A 23,707-nucleotide genomic window follows, 5' to 3' on the forward strand; every position below is an offset into this window, starting at 1 on the left:
GCTCCACTGTTATTAAAGACTTTTTGATTTGAGTATGTTTAGAGACTGTGTAGCCTAGCAAATAAATAAATAAATGAAATGAATAGCGTAAATAAACTCTGCCTATAGAATATAAATAACATATTATGGACTAATGCTCATTTACATCTCTTTGTTTTTACCCAGCATGCCATGCAAGCGTCACCGCAGCAGCCCTTCAGCAGTCTGTTCATATCCTGCATCAGCATCCACATGCATGATGGCTTTGTTACATGGGTATGTAGAGCAAATCAACACTCACAGCTCACTCTGCAGATAATGTACATGTGCGTGTGACGTAGTTGGAGCATATCATTAAATTAACACTAACTGGTAATATAAGGATATCTGAAAAACACTCCTTCATGTTAATGACACAGTTCGAAGGCTATCCAGTTGAGTGAAAAAGACTTGTCAAGTCCAGACAAAGTCTGCTGTTGGGCCCCAGCAGCTGTCAACGAGAGCATCTGGGTCTATTCAGCAAGCTCACACCTTCTGGCTCCATTCATTAGGCCCTTTATATGCTTTCTTCCTGCTGGTGAGCTACACATTCCTTTCAGATATACAGAACATACAGTATATAGGAGGTATGCAGTATTTAATTTAATTAGGGATAAAATGAAGTAACATATCATCTTACTCCGCAACAAAGAGCACCAACGGAAACTGGCCAGTGCCCTAGTCTATTACTGCAGCAGTCATTGATATGAGTCAGATATTAATCATTAATCACTCTGAAAATTTCCATGAAACAAGATATAATCATAGTCGGTTTCACTTTCAAGGATGACAGCTGGTCCTCATCACTAGCGTTCTTTATACCCTGTCGCAAAATTTGATTTACATGTAAAGGGAAAAATGTAATAACCCTGAGAAAAAAAAAAACATACATTAGTCTGACCTTTGACTCTGGCTGGTGTAAGGCAAATCCTGCATCTGACGTGGGATATGTCTTCATAGCTGCAGCTTGCAAGTATGATGCATTGGCTCCTGCGGATACATCTGTGAAAACAATTTTAAATTTAGATTTTAAATTTTCAGCATACAGTCGACCAAATGTGGAATAAAGATTTTTTTTATTTAACTTTAACGCTCATTGTAATAAATATGACAGGGTATTGTTGGGTGGGAATATTAGGAATAGGACGATGCTATGAACTGACATCTGGGACAGTGATACATATATTGTATATTGTGTTGTAGATATACTCCCAGGTTCTCTATCATACCCTGTGTGTTTTTCCCTCCAGAAAACTGTTTATTTTTTACAATAAACAGTTGAAAACTGCTCTTAAATGGAAGTGTTGGCTACCTCTATAAAATACATACAAATGTAAAATCAAGCTTTTAATTCTACAGACATGCCCCCCGCCCAAAGGAGATTTGTTAAAGGAATCATACAAAGGGAATACGTGGCGAATATCGAAAGGGATATAGATTCAAGGTGGACAGTTACTATTGACTATTGTGTAGAAAAGCACTTCACATGTGTCATCGGCGGATTGGCACCAACAAGTGCACATGTAAGATTTATTAAGGTTTGGCTTAGTGTTGTGGTCAGTCATATTTTGGATATTCTAACAGCATACATCAATGTATCAAAATACACTTTGTCAAGTTATTAAAATATGATGCCTCATGCCCTCATGTAATCCTAAAAATACTGCCTGACCTCCATCTACCACTCTGTTTCACATGTTCCAGCGATCAGATAAACATGACTAGCAGACAGAGACACGTGTGGTGGCCCATGGGTTATCCTACCTTGACTTGCAGCGGAGAATACCATGGAGTTCGTCCCTCCGGGGTTCAGAACTCCATCAGAAGACCTACCGACAGCGTAGTGAACAGCTCCAGCTGATGCCGCGGCGGAGCTGCAACAATCGGAGAAGGCTGATTTTAGCTGCCTCTCCCCTGCCTTGCTCACTCATATCTTGTGACAGAGCTCATATTCATAGAAACATTAAGACAGCTGTATGCAGAGCAAGGAAAAGCAAAATAAAATGCTTCCAACCCTCAAGAGAGATATTGCTCGGAAGTACCGGTAATCAATATAGTGCTGAAGCTCAAACAAACCCGACACAAACATCCCGATGAAGGTGAATAATGAAAGCAAACATTTTTACAGAACTTTTTGCTTTTGATTGAATTAATTTACTTTTAACTCCAGTACATTTTAGAGTTGCGAATAACTCACCTTTCATTTGTGTACAAGGTTCGGTTCTGCAGGTGTAGTTTTCCCTTCACATGCTGGTCCCAGTCCTAAAATGCCCATGTACACACACACACACACACGTACACACACACACACACGAACCATCCAAACATAGTCTCAGACAGCTTGGAAACACTGCTAGGTCTTACATACCACTTGTATATGCTCATGGCTTAGAGCATTTAAAGAGACAACATCTTGGATTAGTTAGCGAGTGGCTGCCCCGCAAATCAAAACACGTAGTTAGAGTATATCAGCTATAAGCATCACATGAGGGATCGTGTTGCCCGCTTGTTCAAGCCTCTGTAGTCTATTTTTAATTAAGTTGTGAAAAATGAGACTTGCGGGTGAATCATTCTGTTAAGTTTCAAGTGTTTTGCAGCCTCCGCCACGTGTATGTTTACAAAACATGCAACTCCTCATACACTTACATAGAAGCATGTACGTTTTTTGATTGATCGGTCCACTTACCTTGAGGTTGTAGACCTTCTTGTCACAGATGCTACACTGGTGCGGCAGTTGACTCGGTGTAGCTGCATGGTAATCGTTGACTTGGTAAGGCTGAAGGGTTCTGGTACCTGAAGACAGGGTTTCCTCACTTCCATGCAGGGGCTGGTAGCCCCCAAACCCCTGCGGGCCACTTGAAGCAAAAGAGGAAACCCCACTAGTGGGATTAAACTTTGGGTCAGGGGTTGGCTCCTCTGGGTTATACAGTTCTGTTCTGGACCGACACGGCTGCCCAGCTGCTGTCCACACATTGGCAGCACTGGAAACCATATCCATCTTTCCAGTGTGACTCAAGCTAGCGGGGCCTTTCCATTGTTCCTTATGCCCAGTGGAGTTATAAACATTCATGTTCTGCTCATTGACACTAAACCCAGCTTGTTGTCCAGGCCTTTCACGCCCGTAGAAATCCCTCTGAAAACCAACGCTGTTCATGTTATTTGCCTGAGTGTTAATCACTGTGTACTGTCCATCACCAGCAGTGGCTGGCGCTTCAGACGCCCCTCCGACTAAGTTGTACTGGACACGCCTGTCAGTATCGGAAGGGTAAGTTGGCCCTGATGTTTTACCGTAATCTGCACCCTGCTGGCCCACCGTGGCCCCTCCACCAGCATGGTTCAGTCTCACATTTCCTGTGTTGAATCCTCCACCAACCAAGGCCCCCAAGGCTGAATTTGAAGAGGAATAGCCCAGCACCCCCGTGGGGAAGGCACCCTGAGGGTTCCCAACCATAGTATTCCGTAGCTGATTGAACAGGGGTTGGGACATGGCGACATTGGAAAGAACCTGATTGAGAACGGTGGCGGCAGCGGCTGTATTGCCCCCCTGAGCCAGTTTCAGGCGATGGAGGGTAAGCTGGGCCTGGAGCTGAGCGAGCTGGAGGCTGGCTGGGGTCAGGAGGAGCTGCTGGTTCTGCTGCTGAGGCCCCGCCGGCACACCGCCTCCCCCTACCTGGAAGCCCTTCTTATTGGCGCCGTCCGCAGGCACCGCACCGACGCTATGGGGGGAAAGAAAATAAACATCACATACCTCAAGAAACTCAATGGCCAAATCCACTCACTGCTAGCTAACTGCTAAGGTTTGTGTCTATTATCACAAGCATACTCCTAAAGTGTCAATCACATCCTGTTTCACGTTGAGCAGGAGCAAGTCATCATGCTTGCTGCAGATATTGTATACTAATACAAAAGTAAAGTATAGTTGGAAATGATTACAGTAATGAGCATTGCGTGTTCCACTAGCTGTTTCATTTATCTTGCAACATCAGAAAAAAATGGGAAGGAAATGTATTTTCCTTTTGCTGTATGGCTGTAAGGAAGTCACTGGGTACGATGCAATGTGCCCAGAATATCTCCTATGTTATAACATGCTCTGCTAAGTCACCGTCAAACACTGCCCACGAGCTACAGTACGTTGGCTTCCACTTGTGTGAACTAGAGAGCCACAGTGAGAAGGCCATCCACGGGCCACTTCCTGGAACAATGGTTTAGGTGCTAGTCTGGGACCGAGGTGAATGTGGAGGGCATGATGTAGCAAAAGTTACACTATTCACTCTAATTGCTCTTGCCAACTTTCGGGCTGTCTCACTTATCTATTAAAACCTACAGCAGCTCTTGCTATAAAACATATATTTAAACAAAAAACGCACAACATTGTAAATTGATATAACAAGACCCGATTCTAGAAGCTCTTAGAGCACGGTTAAAATATCAAATGGTTAGCAGCTTGAGCGCCTATTCATGTGTTATAACGCAAACTGCTAGGAGAACCACTTAGAACCTCATCACGGGTTCTGTGACCCTGTTTGACTGGCCTGCCCTTTTCTGATGAATGCTCTCACATGCTGTCTAAACATAGTCTACTCAACTATTCATCACAACGTCTATGTTAAGCACCTGACACTGCCCTATCTAGAAAGCGCTCCCACCAACCCTGCTAAAAAGGTGACAAGCCAATCAGATAAGACGCAGTGAAATCCAAAGAGAGAAAGATTTGTCAGCCACTGACTTTTCCATGCAGAGACACTGATGCACTGAGTTATGGATATTTGTTTACACAGATTATTTAGGTTGTACTGCACACACGTAGAAAATGGGTTATAATAAAACAGGTTGTAGTTGTCCATTTTAATCACAGAGGAAGAAGAAGAGACACTTTTAAAAGGGAATTTATTCAATTGAATCTTGCAAAGGATTGTCACCTCCAAGTCTGTCTTCTAAAGCTTATATAGTTGTGATGGGGTCTTGCAATAACATTGCCACATCATAAACTCACCATATAACAATCATAACTTATACTCCAAGCCATACTGAGCTATAAGCCAAGCTTTAATACCCCACTGTGGGCATATGGTCCTGAAATCACTTTTGATGGTTGTAAATGGTGTAACTGACTTAGGACATAATATTAAATTACAATACTTATTTCACTCAACTTCACAATGTGGCTGGCAAATAACACCAGCATATCGAATCAATTCTAAATCCTAATGGGAACCAAATATTCCAACATGGATGTAAAGACAACTTAAATTGGATTTAGTGTCCACAGTTGCTCAATATTTATCAGTCAGCTGTGATCGAGACTGGGAGTCAGGCTACTTGCCACTCAAGACTTGGCACACACTCAATTTCAAATAACATTATTTTTTTTTAATTTTGCTGGACAAAATACAAAAAATAATCATAAGGGGATATTTTTTTGCAAATTTCTTCAGAAAAGTTGTATACAACAATTTTATTTTGTAAATTATTACTATTTATTACTAGAACAAAGCCACAAAATATTAAACATGACTGCTAAAATGATGTGCAGTAATCGCATGGGTGTTTTTGCAGTGTTGAGGTTTTATGTCTTTGCAATGCATACAATAAAAAAACATAAAACAGACCATTATTAAATTAATATACCCTAGTCTAAGAGGTTACAAGTGTAATTATGATAATTGACTAATGTTGGACAATTGACAGCCTTAATTTTCACTGCCGATTGTACACACTCTTAAGTGAGGAAGCACGCTGATGGAGTGATATTACACCATTCCAGCTTATGACTCAGAGCTATAAATACGAGAGTTATCCTGTGCCATCCTGACACACGGTGTCCTTAATAGACTAATATGGACTCTTGGGCTACTGGCACAGTGTGCTGGACACTTCAGGCCAATCTTGTGATGAATACAGGGACAATACGTGTCAAGCTGGATGGCAAGAGAGATAAAAGCCCGCTAATGAAATTATGAAGATCATTAGTCTCACTGTTACTGTAATTTAATGATCTTATGTTGGCAAAGTCCACACAGCCACGTCATCTGGACATATCCATACTACGACTGCAGTTGAATTGGCTTCTTTGAAAGAACATATACATTGTTTTGTTATTTACATGCTATTATATTCACAACTATATAGAAACAAATCAGTTCTTTAAGGTAAATGACAAATTGATAAACTCAAGAAAGAAGAAATTGTTTGGTCTCCGCATCTAGCAGATGTTCTTCATGGATCAGTGACAATATATTTGAACTGCTTTTTTCAAAAGTTATTTTGTCAATTGTTGAGTAATGCAGCAGAATGTTTGCTAATGTATGTAATGCAGGGGGACAGAGCTACCATTAGGCTTTCAGTAGCAGAACAAAGACAATTATATAAAGAATGAAGTCCGTGTTATAAAGAACAAAACACATTTCAGATGCCCACAAAAAATGTTTTAGAAACTCTTTGTTAAAATTCAACAAACCTCTAAGTCGTACCAAGGAGTTTAGATTTAGTTTTTTTTAAGTTTTCCAGTTCCCATTATTTTGAATTGTGTTATACTTGTGTTGTACTGTTGTCTTGCTGCATTAAAAAGAGAAAACTATTATTTCATAACATTATGTATTAGCTCATCTTCATGTGTTCATTTAAAAACTGATATTTGACAAATTTGTAAATTGTTATTTCGCAATTAAAAAGTACACATCGCATGAAGAAAGTGTTCAGTCATTTTTGTATAATTGTAGTGAATGACATCCAAGTTAAAGTAGGGAGTAGTAGAATTTGTAAGTCATATGTAGTGTCAAGTACTTGTACTTTGATAGTTCACAATGCTTTCCACTTCATGAGGCTTAAAAAGAAAAATACAACAGGTCAAGTAAGCCATAGACTATCAAACACATACCATAATCAACAGAATAAAGATAACAATTAAATGTGGACATTTACTGGCTCAATTATTAAAGACATGACCCGCTGCCACATCATTACATTTAAAAAAAAAGGATATCATGGATTAAACACAGTTAAATGCAAATGAGACACAGCTGACATCAACATCAGTAGATAATGATGGATACGTTTACTAATATGTTTTACATGTGCAGCCCAACTTCCAACTGCAAAGGTCGACCTCTCCTCTCACACACATTACACTTGTACAATTCTAACACGTTTGACCAGAGAAAACACAATTACAGCTATGATGAAACTTTAAGCAAACCTCCATCAAAAATGTAGATTTTTCAGGACGGCTTAAAAAAAAAAAAACATAAATCCAATTCTCAGCCACAGTGTCCTCGTAAAGTAAACACACACGCACTTCCACAAAGACCAAAGGCAGCTCCGTAGTCATAACAAAACGCCACATGGGCCGAATCTGTCCGCACAGCCTCGCTTGAGGAAGCAACACATTAGTGGAAGGATTCAAGTCCAGTCCAGCAGCAGAACAGGCATCAACTGAGTCCAATGAAACATCCGACAAACGATTCCACGACGTCCAAACACACTGCCGCCCCGGAGACGGCTATAAATCCTGCCTCTATGCGGATCCCCCAACACCGTACAGCTGACGAGACTTACCACCTCATATATACACGCCACGGCAGGCTTACACAGGAAACATCCACCTGGCGGGATCGCGGAAACACCAACCTTGACAAGACACGCAGCGGAGGTCCAAGTTACACCTCTGACACTCGGCACTGCTGCTCTGAAGCCTGACCTCTGGCTCCAGCGGACACTGACGTATGTCTCGACCCTCTGACATGACGACTAATGCCAGCACATGTACATGTACGCATGACGTCACTTCTCGGGGTGCTCCCTTGCGTTATCACTACGCGGAAGCATAATCAGGGCTTTACAGGCCGCTGGACGGGAGAGGAGACGCATGTGATGAGAAGTCACAAGTGGTCAGCGTGTGTGTGTGTGTGTGTGTGTGTGTGTGTGTGTGTGTGTATGTGTGTGTGTGTGTGTGTGTGTGTGTGTGTGTGTGTGTGTGTGTGTGTGTGTGAGTGTGTGCAGAGGAGGCCTTAGTGATCCTGTGCAAACTGCTGCTTTCAAAGCTTGGCCCAAAGCTCAACGTTGAGTCGGCGGTCGGGTCCAAATTAGTAGAAAAAATAGTAGTAGAAGAATGCATGTAATGCACCACATGCACATGACACAACGTATGTCATATTTTAAATCAAATCGCCCTCCTCTTAGTGCTCTTTGAAATGCATTTCCCATAAAGAACCCACAAATATGGAATATAATTAAAGCTCATTTTGCTTTAACTAGACTCTTTCTTGGCAGATATTTAATTTGTATCCCGAGTATGCCGTGTGATCGGCGGAGATAATGTACCGTCTACACTCATCTCCGTCACAGTGAGCCAGACAACGATCAGGCTTTAGCTGCATGTGTTTTATTCTACAAGCGGCTTCTTCACTCTACTGGTTTAAACAACTATAAGAAACAATTCATGTGAAATGTATTGACTTGCAAAATATTAAGTGCTTGCATCTATTTTACTAACCAGGTCTTTACATGTGCTTGTACATTTACATCACATTTTAAAGAAGAAGAAGAAGAAGAAGAAGAAGAAGAAGAAGAAGAAGAAGAAGAAGAAGAAGAAGAAGAAGAAGAAGAAGAAGAAGAAGAAGAAGAAGAAGAAGAAGAAGCAGTCCTCTGTGGAAGTTATTTTTACAAATACATTTTTTTAAAACAGATTGTTTCATATAGCAGAAATTATGCAAAAACAATCTTTTTTAAAGATACTTATTGGTTTGTTCATGAGAATGTTTTTCTTTCAACAGGAGGACTATTCAATATCACATGCCACATAAGGCAAGCTGGAGCTATACAAGTACTAAATAGATAAAGCATGATATTACATTCAAACATTTTTGTCCAACCACATTTCTAACAATACTGCTGAACTTTTTTTGTGTCCTATTTGTCCCTTAGTGATTGCTTTGTGTGAAAAACATCAAGTACAGTCAAATATGTTTTTGTTTTGATTTGTACATTCAAATTATTTCCTCCTTTCTGTATAAAAGGATATGAGGCCAAATATTTTCAATTAAAAATAATACAATTAAAATAATATGTTTGCATATATTTGTAATTCATTACCGTTTCCCTTCTTAATATACCATTTTATAAAGGTGCGGTTTGGATTTCACTTTTATGTTATATCAGCCTTACTAAAGATGGTAATAAAATAAAAAATAAAAACTTTCACTTTTCAAGTTTGTTATTTTATGGCATGTAAGCCCATTCACAAGCAACATCATTGCAGTCTTTTGCAGCTGATACATAAATGAATAAAAAAAAGCACAACAAGCAGACCCTGTAAGCCAGACAGGTAACCCATGAACAAAAGTAAAAATCTTACAGCTAAATAAATATATGTATTCCTACAGCTTCCTCTACTGTATATATTATTTTCCTATCCAGCCTTCTTCTATGGAGCTCCACCTGCAGATTTAGCAACTGTGTGAGCCGTTTACCACACAAGCGTTCGACTCCAAGAGGTTACCGCCCTGACAGATTTACAGTCACTACATCTGTTAGCATCACACTCAAACAACAAGCCGCTTTGTATCCTCCTCCAATAGCATACAATAATCAAAAGGGGGATTGTTTGAATATATTATTATTAGTTTTATTACTTTAAATATGGAGAAAGTGCCACAGTCACGTCATCCACAATAACAACAACAACAAGGTTTTATGCTGTCTTACAGATAAGACACATGGTCTAACCAGTGCTAAAAACAACTCAAACATGTGATTAACAATTAACAGTGTATGCCAGGTTATATTTTCATACCTCCAATTTTGAAACTGATATCAGTATCTCACTAGAGCTGAGATCTAACTTGCAAATGCAATAAATAATAAAAGAAAGGCTGACTTGCCATATGCATTCTAGCGTATTTTTTTTTTTAGTTGGCTTTTGGAGCTGAAATGTTTCGACATTATAAAACTGTCCTCCTTCAATATGCCGCTGTAAATGCAAGTACAGTAGGTGCTGGTGGGAGGGTGTAGGAGTTTTGGAAGTGGCTGGAAAAAGAGATTGGAAAGAGGAAAAATCTTAGTCACTGACTGCCTAAAAACTCCTTGTTGATTTCACTAGTTTGTTGCGTTTTTATTTTATTCTTTGTCTATTCGTAATTGTTCCATAGCAACTCTGCTGTTTCCTTGTTGGTTTCCTGCCACTGTGTGGTAGGATAGGACAGAGGTTATGATCAAGCAAAGGCAGGTGGAAGCACACACACACACACACACACACACACACACACTAAAAGTGTCTTACAAAACACTTTTTCCACGACGCACTAGGTGGCGCCACATGTTGCCATAACTGGTCCCAGGAGGTCTGACGGCCTGCCATAGAGGGCCGTGTACTTATTTCAGTTCGATCCAGACTCCAGAATGGGAGTCACGATGCTTACATTTGCAGGCTGTGATTTACATATTGTGACACATGTGTAATGTAATTTAACTTTGTGCTTAAGATATATTTTGCCAATTCCTTATACATAGTTGGCTGACATTTAAATAGACAGAGGGCTCAATGCTGACACCTAATTCAAAGGAGAGTGTGAGAGAGATATGCATACAATTACACATGAACTTCAGAATATGCGACTCGAGGCACAAATCAAGAGGAGGCCATGAAACCCTTACTCTTCCCAATATGGTTACTGACATTCCAGAGCCTTAATTTAACTTTTCAACAAATCAGACACGTAGCCACGGCTTGCATCGTCAACACATAGCCGCCATCATGCCATGAGAGATAGTTTCATGGGGCGAGGTACGGGTGAGGAAGCAGGGTCAGCTTGCCTCTCTCCGCATTTGGCACGGTTGCAAACGGGGGTGGCTCCTGATTTACGGCACCCTAGCGATGGATGAGGTATCTGGGCCAAAGAGACATAGGGTCTGGCCCCTCATGAGCACCATAAGAGAAGGCATCTCTTTGATTCATACCATGACACTCTGATGATGCTTGTAAAACAGTAAGATTTATGCCCGGGATCAGTCACAGGGGTTTATGAAGTGATATTAAAAGGTAAATTAAAGTTTGTGAGGTAACAATCACGTGCATACGGCCTTGGCCTGACTGTCAAATAAAACGACAGGTCTGATAATAAGTCACTGACTTAGTCGCACACAAACACACATTAGACCCAGAGATATGATATTAAATCGTGTTGAGGCTAACGCTGGAGAAACACTTTCCTCCACTTCTCTCCCACATACACATGGTAGCAGCAGGTGATCTTGTTTCAACCATTAGGGCATCGTAACAGGGGATATTGGGGTCAGGGGGAAACATACAGGTCAAGAGGAACATTCTGACTTGACAGCTGCCGCCCAACTGTGTAGCTTTAAAAGCATTCCCAAAAAATATGTCCCCTAGCAGGAAATCTGCAATTAGGCTTTAGAGGTCTGCTGACATAGCGGCCATGTGAGGACTTTAGAGTGACACCTGTTTGGGTCATTAGGAAGTTAAATATCACAGGAAGCTTGAATTAAAATCACACAAAAAAAAAGAAAAAAGAAGAAACAAAACCCAAGAAGAATGTTTTAAACCATACATTCCAACGCCACGTTTTTTCTGACAGATTATCAACACTTTGCACCTCTTTTCTGGCATATCAGGTGTTCTGTGGTCAGTTTTTAATATGAGAGTGGTGACAAGAGCTCAAGAAAAGCCTTCAAGTTACCTGGGGTCCGCCGGCATTGAGTGTCAAACTGGGTGCTGAGAGCTGGGGACCAGGTGACTAAGTCGCCGGACTGCTTTCTTGGACTTTGGACAGAATGACATCAGAGAACCATCTGGCTTGTAAGAGTTGTTGCCGGCAAAAAAGCAGGATGGTGACCGCACAGGCTGAAAGGGAAATCTGAACTTACAGCAGCTATAGCTCCTGTCACAGTAGCCACACGTTTGACAAAAGAAATCCCGCACTGAAAAAGCTGAGGGAGCAGGAACTACATAAGGGAGACTTACGTAAAAAATAAAATAAGAAAGACTTTATTTAGCAAAGTTAATGTTGGATTAGAGGAATACGTATTTCCCAGGTAGGGATTTAAGCACAGGAAGTGTCACAAGACTCAGAGGTGAAGTAATCTGAGGCGTGGGGGAGAGATTGTATTGGCTTTGACAACTGAGTCTGACCAGCCATTTTTCCTGCTGCAGTGAAAGAGTTATTTATAGCTGCTGCCTGAGTGTAGACAGTACATTTCTTTTTCACAAGCTGCCGTGCCGTCCAGTGACACAATAAAAGTCTATAATTTCCCTTTATGAAATTCAGCAGTTCCAAATATGAACGTATAAAATGGACCATTACATTTTCTACATGCTATATCATTCTGCAGGCTACAGTGAGGAACACCTAACTGGAGTCTTCCCCGACAGCGGTCAGCAACATCGGAGCTATATTGGTGTACGAGGTGACGTAGCGATGATTGCTACACCCCTCCTTCAATCCTTTTCTCCTTCCTCTCTTATCCCCCCCTCTCTCTCCGTTCTTACCTCACCCTCACTCCCCTCCATCTCTGTCCAAAGCGAGCGTTGCATTTTACCATCTGCCACTGCCGTCATGCTTACAAACACCAATCAAACCCCGTTGGGTTGTCACACTCACCCACTTTCTAGCCAATGGCAGAACAACTCCCTTCTCATCTCCCATCATTGAAAAAAACAAATTACTTCACTGCCCTTCAGTAGTAATCATGCTATACCTTAGGGGTTCCCGCCCTATTTTTTGTACATTTCTCAAAGCAAATCAAGCATAAAGTATTGATAGTAAACAACGCGTCCAAGCCCGGCACCACTGCGACAGGTGGCTGAACGCGATCGCCAAGGGAAGCCCTGTGCTTCAAGAGACCGTTCAGGAAGCAAAAGCAATCGCAAATCAAATCCCTGCAACGGCAATTAATGCGGTCTTTCCTTATAACTTAATGTTCTAAACACCAAATACAAGTGATTTATTAAGGCCTTTAAAATAACAGTTAAACTCTTCAAAATATATATATATTTTTAAATAACTCGCAACTTCTACATACTCCCATCCCCTCACAAGCACTTTTATTTTTATGGCCGTAAATAGAATTCAAATTGAGAGGGAAAAGAAAACATAAAAGAGGAGATAATTGTACACATGCTGTCTAGAATTCTGAGTGGTGCTTTCTTCACTAATAAAATAGGTCCAGCCTGTTTTGAACACACATGGTGGAAGCAGCCGAGGTCTGCCAGTGACACGTAGGCCACTACGACCATATGGCTCGACGTGTCTGATCCTGCTGGAAGCCGCTGGCATCACACGCTGCCCAAATAGCCATTAGCACAAATTACCCAAACAATGTAAATCAAGTGAACTCAGCTTTTCCAACAGCTGCTCTGCAGAACCCCCAAAATGACAAATAAACAACAGGGAAAAGGGAAAAAGAGAAAGTTGCCCAGCAACACCCCAGGGTAAGTGAGAAATCCTCCTCAAAGCCAGTGGACAGAATGGGTTGGTTATGCCCTGGAGTAATGACCATCAAGGGATTTCTCTGTGGGACCCAGTCACTGAAATAACACTCACTCATAAAATAGAAACAAAACAAATAAGACTAATCATTTAGTGTTTAATAATTTTAAGGCTACAAGGCTTGTACAGCATTAGTTTCATGCGTAGATCATTCTAATCTAAACTGAAAATGCATTATTTTCCACACAGCATCTGCTGCCAGGGGAGGGGGGCAGGCGTGTCAGATCGGAAGAAAAATGACATGGTGGGACTTATTTGTTCAGAAAGTGATAGATTAAATGGAAGGCATTCGCACTGCAAGCCAACACACTGAGCAGCCTGAGATAGAGAGATTTTATCTTCAGCCTACTATCAGCAAGGGGGAAATCCATACACTGCAGGGAGGAAGCTTACGGCCCCTATCCAGCTGACCCACCCCCAAAAATATGGATTTTACAAGTTTGACACCAATTGTGTTACTCAGAGAAATGTGGAAGGGAGAGAACAGATTCATATCAACAGCGCAATTATAGCCAATTACTTAATAACGGCTATCTCAAAGGGGAAGTCGGAAGCCACAGCCTGCTGCCCTCCCGCCTCCCCGAGGTGTAATTGATCAGCTGGGAGATGAATCAGTCTTCGGTTTTGACCCTGTGCTGACAAGCAGAGACCTCTAGGCCACTTCCCTCATCACTCCGGGTATTTTAGGTGGCCCATTAGCATGCCTGATTTCTAATCTGTTCCTCAAACTGCCAGGCACGACAGCGCCGCTCTATCATTTCCTCTTCCCGTCCGTGTATTCGTCTATCTTCTTTCCCACTGACTTGCTCTCTTTGGCCGGCTCTCTCCAGACGCAGACATCTCTCCCCGACGCTCCCTGATAGCGCTACGAGTGAGGCTGATAGCAGAGGCCAGGAATAGAGGTTGAAGCAACATGGTGTCTACCAAGAGTTAATGCTGGAAATGGGGAGTTTAATGCAAAGTGATCTTTTTAGTGATGTCATTAACCTCTTTAACTCCCTGAGGACGTCGGTCCAAGGTCCCCTCGCCTTCCCTTCATTCAGTTTGCCCCCCTGAGCTAAACTAAACAGGCATATTCTGTAATCAGGAAGTCCTCAACTTTGCAAAAATTGCATAATTTGTTTTAATTGCAGAAAAGTGGAAATGATTGCGCTAAGTCGGGTCTTGCAGCATTTTGACGGCCAAAGTTACATAATTACAAATGGACACTCGACCTTACCAGTGGGTTCCAGCTCGCCCAGTACTGACCGTATTGTCCTATCGAGATTTCACATTTGCACAGAGCTACAAATTGGTGAAAAAAATGCCCTCACAGCCTGGAGGTGAAGGACATAGACTGGGCTCACTCAACAACCTGGGTCACCATCAAGATTCAAGGTTAGGGCCTTTTTATAGGCTACTGCGATATAACAATTAAAAAGTAAACATTTTTCTGTATTATTATTGTCAGTTAGCCAAAGTTCAGCCTCAATAAGGACAGTTTGTCATTATACACTTGTCTTGTCCAGAATGAAGAAAGGCTCCCCTGAAGTCTATAATGCTTGCTAAAAGATAGAAGGACTGGAATCACATTGCTTTTGGACTACAAACCCCGAGCAAAATATCAAACCAAAAACAAAACAAATACAACTCACATTCTGTAAACTTTTCCAACATGGGTTGGACAAAAGGGTATGATGATCCCACCACGACATGGTCATCTAACCTGGTGGTGGTGCTTTTATGTGCATGCATACGGAGGGAGAAAATGATGATAACGGTGGAAAAAGAACAATGTGGGACAGGCTGGAGGAGACAAGTGTTGCCTAACAGTGATGAGTCATGTGTCTTGATAAAACCAAGAGGATTGTTTTGCTTTCACTCATTTTCCATAAACCTGTGACCAATGAACTGTGGGAGCAATCATTACATTAAAGCTAAGCTCAGGGACTTACTTTGAGCTCCAAACTTGTTACGTCAACACAATGATGATGCATGAGCTCTAGTTTCCAAAGTAACAATTTTAGTGTTATGTAAGGATTACTCACTCCAGACCCACAAACCTTGATATGACTCATCTCTACACCCAAAATGTATTAAATTGTGCTCACCTGGTGCTTCACTGAGATACACAATGGCACTTGAATTTAAGAAGAGGCGGAGCTTTATCACACGTCATACTCGGGGGAGGACAGCACACAGATCCATGCTTCATCAGGGAGGTTTTTTTTAGTTTGGGAAATATATTCATAAAATATTGCCATTAATTTATTTACTGTTATGGCACAGGGAGTTTGGCATGGTCACATGGTTTTTGATTACAGGAAAGTTTATACAAAGTGGGCTTGGTGACAGATTGAGAGGCTCTCACGGGTGGCAACGTGGTCTCAGGAGAGGCGCTCTTCCTAATGCCATCCTGCTCAGCTCATTTCAATTTAATCCCTGAATATAAATATGTTCTAGAGTTCTGTCGGATCCCACTGCTGTAAAATCTGTGGCTAAAATGTCAAATAGCTTCAGGGAAGAGTGCTTAGATTAATGTGTAACTGTAATTGCAATGCTAGTTATGGAAAAGTTCCACCCAACTGGATTGGATTTAAAAACATATTTCTTTCTTTTTTAATCTAAAAAAATAACTGACATCTGACATCTCTTGTAGCAACAGCCATTTAGCTGGACCAAGGAGCAACCTCCTTGTCTGAAAAGTGAAGACAATACTCTTTGCCAGCTGGGCGACTCCACAGGTTGCAAAAAGAAGTGACATTGAACGAGTCCAATAAAAAACGACTAATTTTGACTTGATTAATTACCTCAGTAAAGATTGTTAACATTAGCGGGTCTCATTACTAGTCTTCCTCAACATAGTGTGATGTTGTTACCGCTCACACCACAAGTCTGAATCATGTCCAAGCCCGACCCAGAATCCATCTGTGTCACAGTCATCAACAGTATTTTCAGTCAAAAATCAGCAAAAATCATTCATTCAAAATCAGCTTATACTGGCGTTCACAAAGTACTTTAAAAAGGAAACTGATAAGTAACACAAGTGTACTATTCCTGTCAAACCAACAGATGATGATAATGTGGTACAAGAAAAAGAATGTGCTTGGGCACGGTACGGAGCACAAGCACTAGTCAAACCAACCGGACTTTGGGGGTCAAACGTTCTTGGGCATGGTACAGATTGCCTAGTGTGAGTGTACCCTTAGTTTTTTCTATGCTGATGGAACCTGGCCCCTCTGGGTCTCACTCTTCATCCAAATATGGTCACCTCTGGATCCCAAACAATGATGGTGATGGCCAAAATGCCATAACTTCAAAACAATAGTCCGCCTCCCGTAGGGGAGGGGTCACGGTGACCATGTCCACTTCCTCTGGTCTGGACCTAGGTGCTCTTCTCAACTGTCAACAATATTAGCAGTCCTGTTTGCCTGCCTACTCTGTTGGCAGAGGCTAATACTCCACAGTGGATATCAACTACTAGTACCCATTAACGATTGGATTTACATGTACAATTGCTTAACTGTATAGTTATATATGAACAGCAAATTCTGACTAAAAGTGTTGGGTGGGAGTTGGGGACATGGCATGTGTGATAATTTATACACCACCCACCTGGTGCCCTCCAGGCAGCAGGCTTGACCATCTACTGCCTAAGCCCAGCTTTTTCTTTTGCCTCCGAAGGGGGAAATAAATAGGAAGAGGTCAAAAAGCAACATGAGCCAACCCTATTGCAAGTCGTACTGTAACTCAATGCCACCACAAATCACCAGGCATCTTTAAACTGCCATCCATTGCCACATATGTTCAAAACCGCATGGTAGTGGGAATAAAGCTGGTAAGCCTTCATCTGCTACATGTTTATGTGAGTCTCATACGTAGAGAGTAACAACACATAGGCAACTAATTCGATTGAGTAAGATTAACGGAGGCAATGCTGTCTCTTGGATGGAAAACAACACCTATGTCCTTGTGGGACACTGCTGACACAAGACCCATAAATCTGGATCTGTAAGACAAGCAAGACATGTCAAACACGTAACACATAAAAGCTCGTTTTAGAACATGGACATGTTGCTTTACTACCCGAACAACAAACACGTAAGAAAAAGACAGTAGACACGTAAGAAAAAGAAAATAAGAAAAGGGAATAACCACACATGGTCTGGAACAACAAATGCCAGACTCTTCTGTGTCCAACCCTGCTTTTTTTGTATTGCATTAGACTGAAAAATGCACAATGGTTCACTCCCAGAAAAAATGTCAAGTCAATGTGTGTGCTTACGGTATATTTAGCAATCAACCAGAGTTCAGGCAGGCAAGCGTTTCCAACAAACGCTACTTCTAATGTAAACTGGCCGTGAACTCCTAAATTTGGATGGATGACATTGACCTGGGTCAGATGGGTTTAGATATCATAACACTAATAAACACTTTTAACTAGGGCTGGCATCGTTAACGGTGCCAACAGGCACCTACCGAATTATGCCAGTACTACCTCGTATGGAAAAAACGTTGGTGCTTTACGAGATGCCGTGGAAGAAGAGAAAACAAGACATACATAGTGTTTCACTTGTATTCATGCTGCTAAAATTTCACACAAGCATTAACATCCTCTGCTCTCGTGTGTCACTGAGATTCTCCACAGACACACAGAGCGCAGAGCAGAGGACAGACAGGTGAAGTGAAGGACAAACGTGGTGTTTCTTATTAACTAATAATAGACCAGAGAATATTTGGTTAAAACAGATCAGTGATGTCGTTTTGCTCTCATTGTTCTTCATAATGTTTAGTGGAAGTGATGGATTGTGGTCCCAGTGCATTTCATGTGGAGTGAGCAATGCGGCAGAATCCATTTAAAAAAACACATTTTATATGTTAGTTGCTTGTCAGCAAACGGAGAGAAACCATCTTTAAAGTGATGTATTTTATTTTTAAATAAGTGGATCTAATTTATGCCGATATGAAGAGCGGTTCATGTGAATTTTGAAAAGGGACTGATGATAAATATTCCTAAAATCAACTGATAAATATTTAAAGAACTGTTTAGTGTTAAATTTGAGAAACTTTGGTGGGGTGGTAGAATGAGTGTTGAATTAATTTCTTTTGATGTTGCCAACCTGTTTGTTTGGCAATAAACTAATACCGCTTGTCATTCACGATAACAGACTGACATTTAAAGAAAAACAATATAATATGTTATATATAGCAGAGAAATGAATACTTGGGCTACTAATAAGGCTATGCAGTTTTTATTTATGTATCGAAAAAAGGATCGTTGTGGTTTCGGTTTGAAGGGAATCGATATCTAAAAATGTCAAACGATACCCAGCCCCACTCACAACACTTGGTGACCTTTATGAATTTGGCAAAACTGCTTTATTAAGAAGTTGCCAAATTGCTGGGGATGAAACTGTTAACCTTGTGGTCAGATTATACTACTAGTGTCAAATACCAATGTTTTATCACCTCCACTCTTGGGCCAAGTCTTCCCTGGACTAAAAATCCAGGAGATCTCAAACAGACGACTTGCACACCTAAAGCCCAAAAAGAATTCCCTTTGTTGCACCGTTGGGTGTGTATTAATGTGTGTAACGATGGTATATCTACTTCAGTGTGAGAGGGAGGTCACTGCGTCCGTGTCACTGAATTTCGTCCAAGTTCTTTCGGCACATTGCGTCACAGTTTTACAACATCAAACATTTTGATACAGAGTTATGAGTAGGCTTGGTATCATATCAACCATTTGATAGAGCTAGACAACCTGAATTAAAACATTAAAACATCTCCTGGTCTAAAGCACTGACACTCCCACCTATTTATGTCAGTATGGATTCATCATATTTCCCTAAATGATCATTTATCTGGTAATTATGAATAATTATAGGGAGGTTATTATCACCCCCTGCCTGTGTGGTATTCCCTCCCTTTCAGGGCCACGAGGCTGAGCCTTGCATCTGCTATTAGGGACCTATACATAGCCAGCCATGCTGATGGGATGGGGGCCACCTGACGCTGATAGAATCCAAGCTCTAATTCAGTATAATCACTAACAGTCTAGCTCTTTTGATTTATGTAACCAACTCATTTCAAACCTAAACTAAGAGTAAATCCTTAACTTAAAACGGACCTGATCTCTATATATTTAAACATCTATGTGTGTTCTATCCGTTTGTCAGTCCGTCTGCCTTCATTCCTGTCATACATTCTTGAGCCCTGAGAAGGAATTGTATTTACAGAGATTATCACCACACAGTAATGCAAATTCATTGTTAGTAATACTTTGTGCCAGATTAGTTTACAGTCTGTTGCCTCTATAATCAGAAGCTCCCACAGGCATACAGTAGTATACACACACACACACACACACACACACACACACACACACACACACACACACACACACACACACACACACACACACACACACACACACACACACACACACACACTTAGCTTTTAGATTTTACAAGTGTTTTAAATACATCTGCATAGAAGAAAGATTTAGTAAAGTTTCTAACCTGCCATGCTGTTTTCAACTGATGACTCAACGAAATTACTATTTAAAAAAAATATTAAATAAAATATTATTATTTTAGGGGCAGCCCGATTAAAATGCTAAAATTATACTGAAATCCATGACACACACACACACACACACACACACACATATATATATATATATGTAAAAGATGAATATGATGAATATTTATTGTTAAAAAGTAATTTCATTGTATTATGAATGATGGAAACAAATTTCTCTTTGAAATGTAGACAAATTAATTTCTTGTCCGTCTGTCAGTACTGTCCTTTCATTTTTCTGACTGTCTGTGCTGCACCTGCATGCGGCTGAGGTTCTGTACATTTCATTTCCTGTGTTCTGGCCCTGTCACTGTGTGGACGAAAGCAAAATGCCTTTGGGGTGAGCACACGTGCTACAATCTCCCCCGGCCTCAGCTGTTGGTGGCGGCGGAGCAGAGCGGCTGTGTTAAGACTTAAAACAGGGGGTGGGTTAATGTGTCACTTAGAAACCCTACTCTCTCACTGTTAAAGCCGGAGGGCAACATGCTTTCTATACATTCTCCGAAGGCTTTTAGCATAGCATATATACTGCTAAATAACAAAAGAGCTGAGAAAAAGAACATCATAAAAACATCTAAACGCTTCTTTCATGCATCCATGTAGGTCCGAGGCTTCATGAGGGGCCAAGAGGCGTGACATTTTATCATCTTCACATGCCCTTGCAGACCATGTGGACATCATTTGTGAACGCCCAGAGTGTACCGACAAGCATGCCATCGGTGGAGCACCGTCGTATGCAGAAACTATCTCACGGCTTCGTAAAATAACTAGCTCCGCGTGTGGGGAAAGGTCAATTTAGACAGCAATGAATCAACCAAAGAGATTTCTTTTACACCCAAAGAGGTGAAATGTGGAAAGTGTCAGTAAGGGCTTTCTCACAGTGTCTGAAGTGTAAACAAAAAAAAAAAAAAAAGCAACTCTGCATGCGGCACATAAAGTAGCAGCGGCATTTAATCCTCCTTCCTCCCTCACTTCACCATCTCGCCAACAAATACCAAAAGCATCTGATTGACAACAAGGAGCGAGGCCTCCCACTTTTTTTTTTCTTGTCAAAAGAAAATAGCACAACAGCGATGGTATTGATAAGATGGTAAAACTGTAACTGTAAGTATTTGTTTTTCTCCTTTAAAAATGCCCCCCCCCCCTTACAAACACATGAACACACATGAAATAAAAATAAAATAAAAGCAAGAAAAGGAGGTTCCTGGTGAAGAACACTCCAGACCACATCGACAGAAGAACTTTTGATTTCAGGTGCATAACCAAATGTATTTAGAGAGTCTATACTACCAATTATATATTTCCCATCATAACTGTCCGCGCATTAACATCTTACTCCAGGCTATGACTCAACAGTAGAGGGATATCTTGACCAAAAGCTTAGTTTGCGTAGCTTTGTTCTAATGATGAATGTTAGTGATGATTTATGAGATCATGGGAGGGAATAAGTTGTAGTTTAGTAATACTAATTTCCACTGTGTGAAAATGTTTTAAAAATAGTTTCTTTTGTCTAAATTAAGTCAAAATATTTTGTTGAAGACACGGCTCTTATCATCCACTTCCTGGTTAGGTTCATAGCGACGGTCCGGTGTTCAGACAGTGAGACACAACGTGTCGAGCTACAACGCCACGTGTGAGCCCTCCGCGGCGGTCTGTCATCATGCTGGACTGGGACGACGTCTGGGTTCTGGTTTTCATCCAACAAATGTGGTAAATTGATAGATGCGCCCCGAGGAGGAACGCCTATGAGAGTTGATGGGTGAAGGACAACAGTGACATCATTTCACCCTTTTATCTCCTAAAAAAAAGCCAACTAGTAGAAACTAATAAGGTGCCAAATCTGTGCCGCCAACGCAACTTTGGCACAATTTAAATTCAAGTTTTAAATTTCAATATAATATCATTTCACGCGTGTAGAAAAACATCACACATAAACAATTATATAAAAACAAAAAAACATATACACACATTCATTTAAGATCTTTTATCTAGCTTAAAATAAACAAATAGCACTTGCAGATTTATCTCCCTTTAATACGAGTCATAAAGACGAAAGCTAATATTTCCCACAGGGCAGTGCGCTTCATTAGTTTCATATGAACAACCCTTTAAATTTAGATTGTACTTACACTGAGACCTTTAAACTCTGCCAGCTTGTATATTTAAGCATGAAGGACTGGGAAGATAGTGATGAAGAGCTAAGGTCATCTCCTGTTGGATGTTCCAGGGATTCACAATGTGAACCTTTGTTAACCCTTCGTCCTCGAAGCTACAGCTGCACCTTTTCAGTCTCAAAGCAGATAGAAATAACATACGTTTACAGTTTATTTACACTCTCACGGACCAATGATGTCAGTGCAATAACGTTAAGATTCGCTATGGAGCCCTGTGTTAACTATCTCTCTTAAAATCCTGCTAATCCGTATCCCTTCTGTGGGAGACATGACAAACATTGCATTCTCAATATTGTGATTTTTGCTGTATCACATAGGAAGACCATCATAATTGATTCACATTACAGCTTCATTTATGGCGTCCCCAGAACAAATCCCTGAAACTGTGATGATTTTTAGGATTAACGGGTCTATCCCACTCAAGCCTGTTCAAGTTATGTGCAAATCTCATTGGTCAATATATACAGGCGGAAATATTTCACACTCTTTCCTCATTGGTGTCTTTTAATGTTGATGCAGCGTATAAAGACATTTAAGCCTCTTTAATTCCGTCCACTCCCATTGTTCCACATAGTCAGCCCTGCTAAGTCTACCATCTCAACGCCTGCAAACCTTTCACACGAGGACACAGTAACACAGCAGGAAGAGGACCGTCACAAACCTACAGTACTGGTGGATATTTGGTGACGCTTACCGATGAAATCTGACATCACAACACTGCACGATTTCTGGTATAACAGCAAAAAGAAAGCCAAATGACGAATAGAAAAACTATGACAAACTCGTCTTTGATATATGCAATAATACAACAACCAAACCAATTGAAACAGAGGAGTGACATTACATTTAAAGGTGCAGTATAGCGAAGACATCCATTTAAAAATCAACCTTCTCTTGCATTTTCTCTCACCACTGGACATGTGGCTCCACAAAACAAAAAGTTTCGTATGGACATATTTTACAGCTTGTATGCTAAAATGGTGTAAAAGTATGAATCATTAAATGATTGGTGATTTGGATTTGGATGATTTTGACACATCATATGCTAGTTTGCTGATGTCATTTCAGGATGCACCTAGACTTGACTTGCGACCCCACGACAGAAGACGCCCAACACGGCCCCGGTAACTACGAGGCTCCGGAGGCCCCTGCGTGGTGCCATGCAACTGTCAGCCATTTAACATCAAGATTAGCCACAGTTGCTGCCACGTGTCAACACAGCAATGAACACATGCTTAAGGTGGTGGTGGGGGAGGCCGACGGTAGTAAGACTACAGGAGGTGACACAATAAATAAACAATTCCTGTAAGCAAGGGGAGACTTTTCTCACCTACGAGCGAGTCGAGGTCGTAACTCATCTCCTGCTTCTCTAGCTAACAGTACTGATAATAAACATCTAGTTTCTGTGAGGATTTCTTTGTTCATTTCACAAACATCTTCCCATTTTCAAAA

At 41.0% G+C, this 23,707-nt stretch overlaps 1 protein-coding gene across 4 annotated transcripts in view; it reads right to left on the reverse strand.

Moving 5' to 3' along the window:
- The window catches only part of rbm20 (RNA binding motif protein 20), a 41,412-nt gene that overhangs the window by 12,042 nt on the left and 5,663 nt on the right, over window positions 1-23,707 (reverse strand). For 2 of the 4 annotated variants that reach the window (XM_084005571.1, XM_084005569.1), the window contains exons 2-5: window positions 2,705-3,734; window positions 2,216-2,280; window positions 1,783-1,892; window positions 920-1,020 (exon numbers count right to left, since the gene is read on the reverse strand). In XM_084005571.1, the coding sequence (XP_083861697.1) occupies window positions 920-1,020; window positions 1,783-1,892; window positions 2,216-2,280; window positions 2,705-3,505 (1,077 nt within the window). In that variant the 5' untranslated portion in view covers window positions 3,506-3,734. Of the gene's footprint in view, window positions 1-919; window positions 1,021-1,782; window positions 1,893-2,215; window positions 2,281-2,704; window positions 3,735-7,619; window positions 7,820-23,707 lie in introns of those variants that run through there. The other 2 variants (XM_084005568.1, XM_084005570.1) reach the window with 2 other exon arrangements.

This window comes from Eutrigla gurnardus (genome assembly GCF_963514095.1).
Source record: "Eutrigla gurnardus genome assembly, chromosome: 3".
Taxonomy (NCBI): Eukaryota; Metazoa; Chordata; class Actinopteri; order Perciformes; family Triglidae; genus Eutrigla; species Eutrigla gurnardus.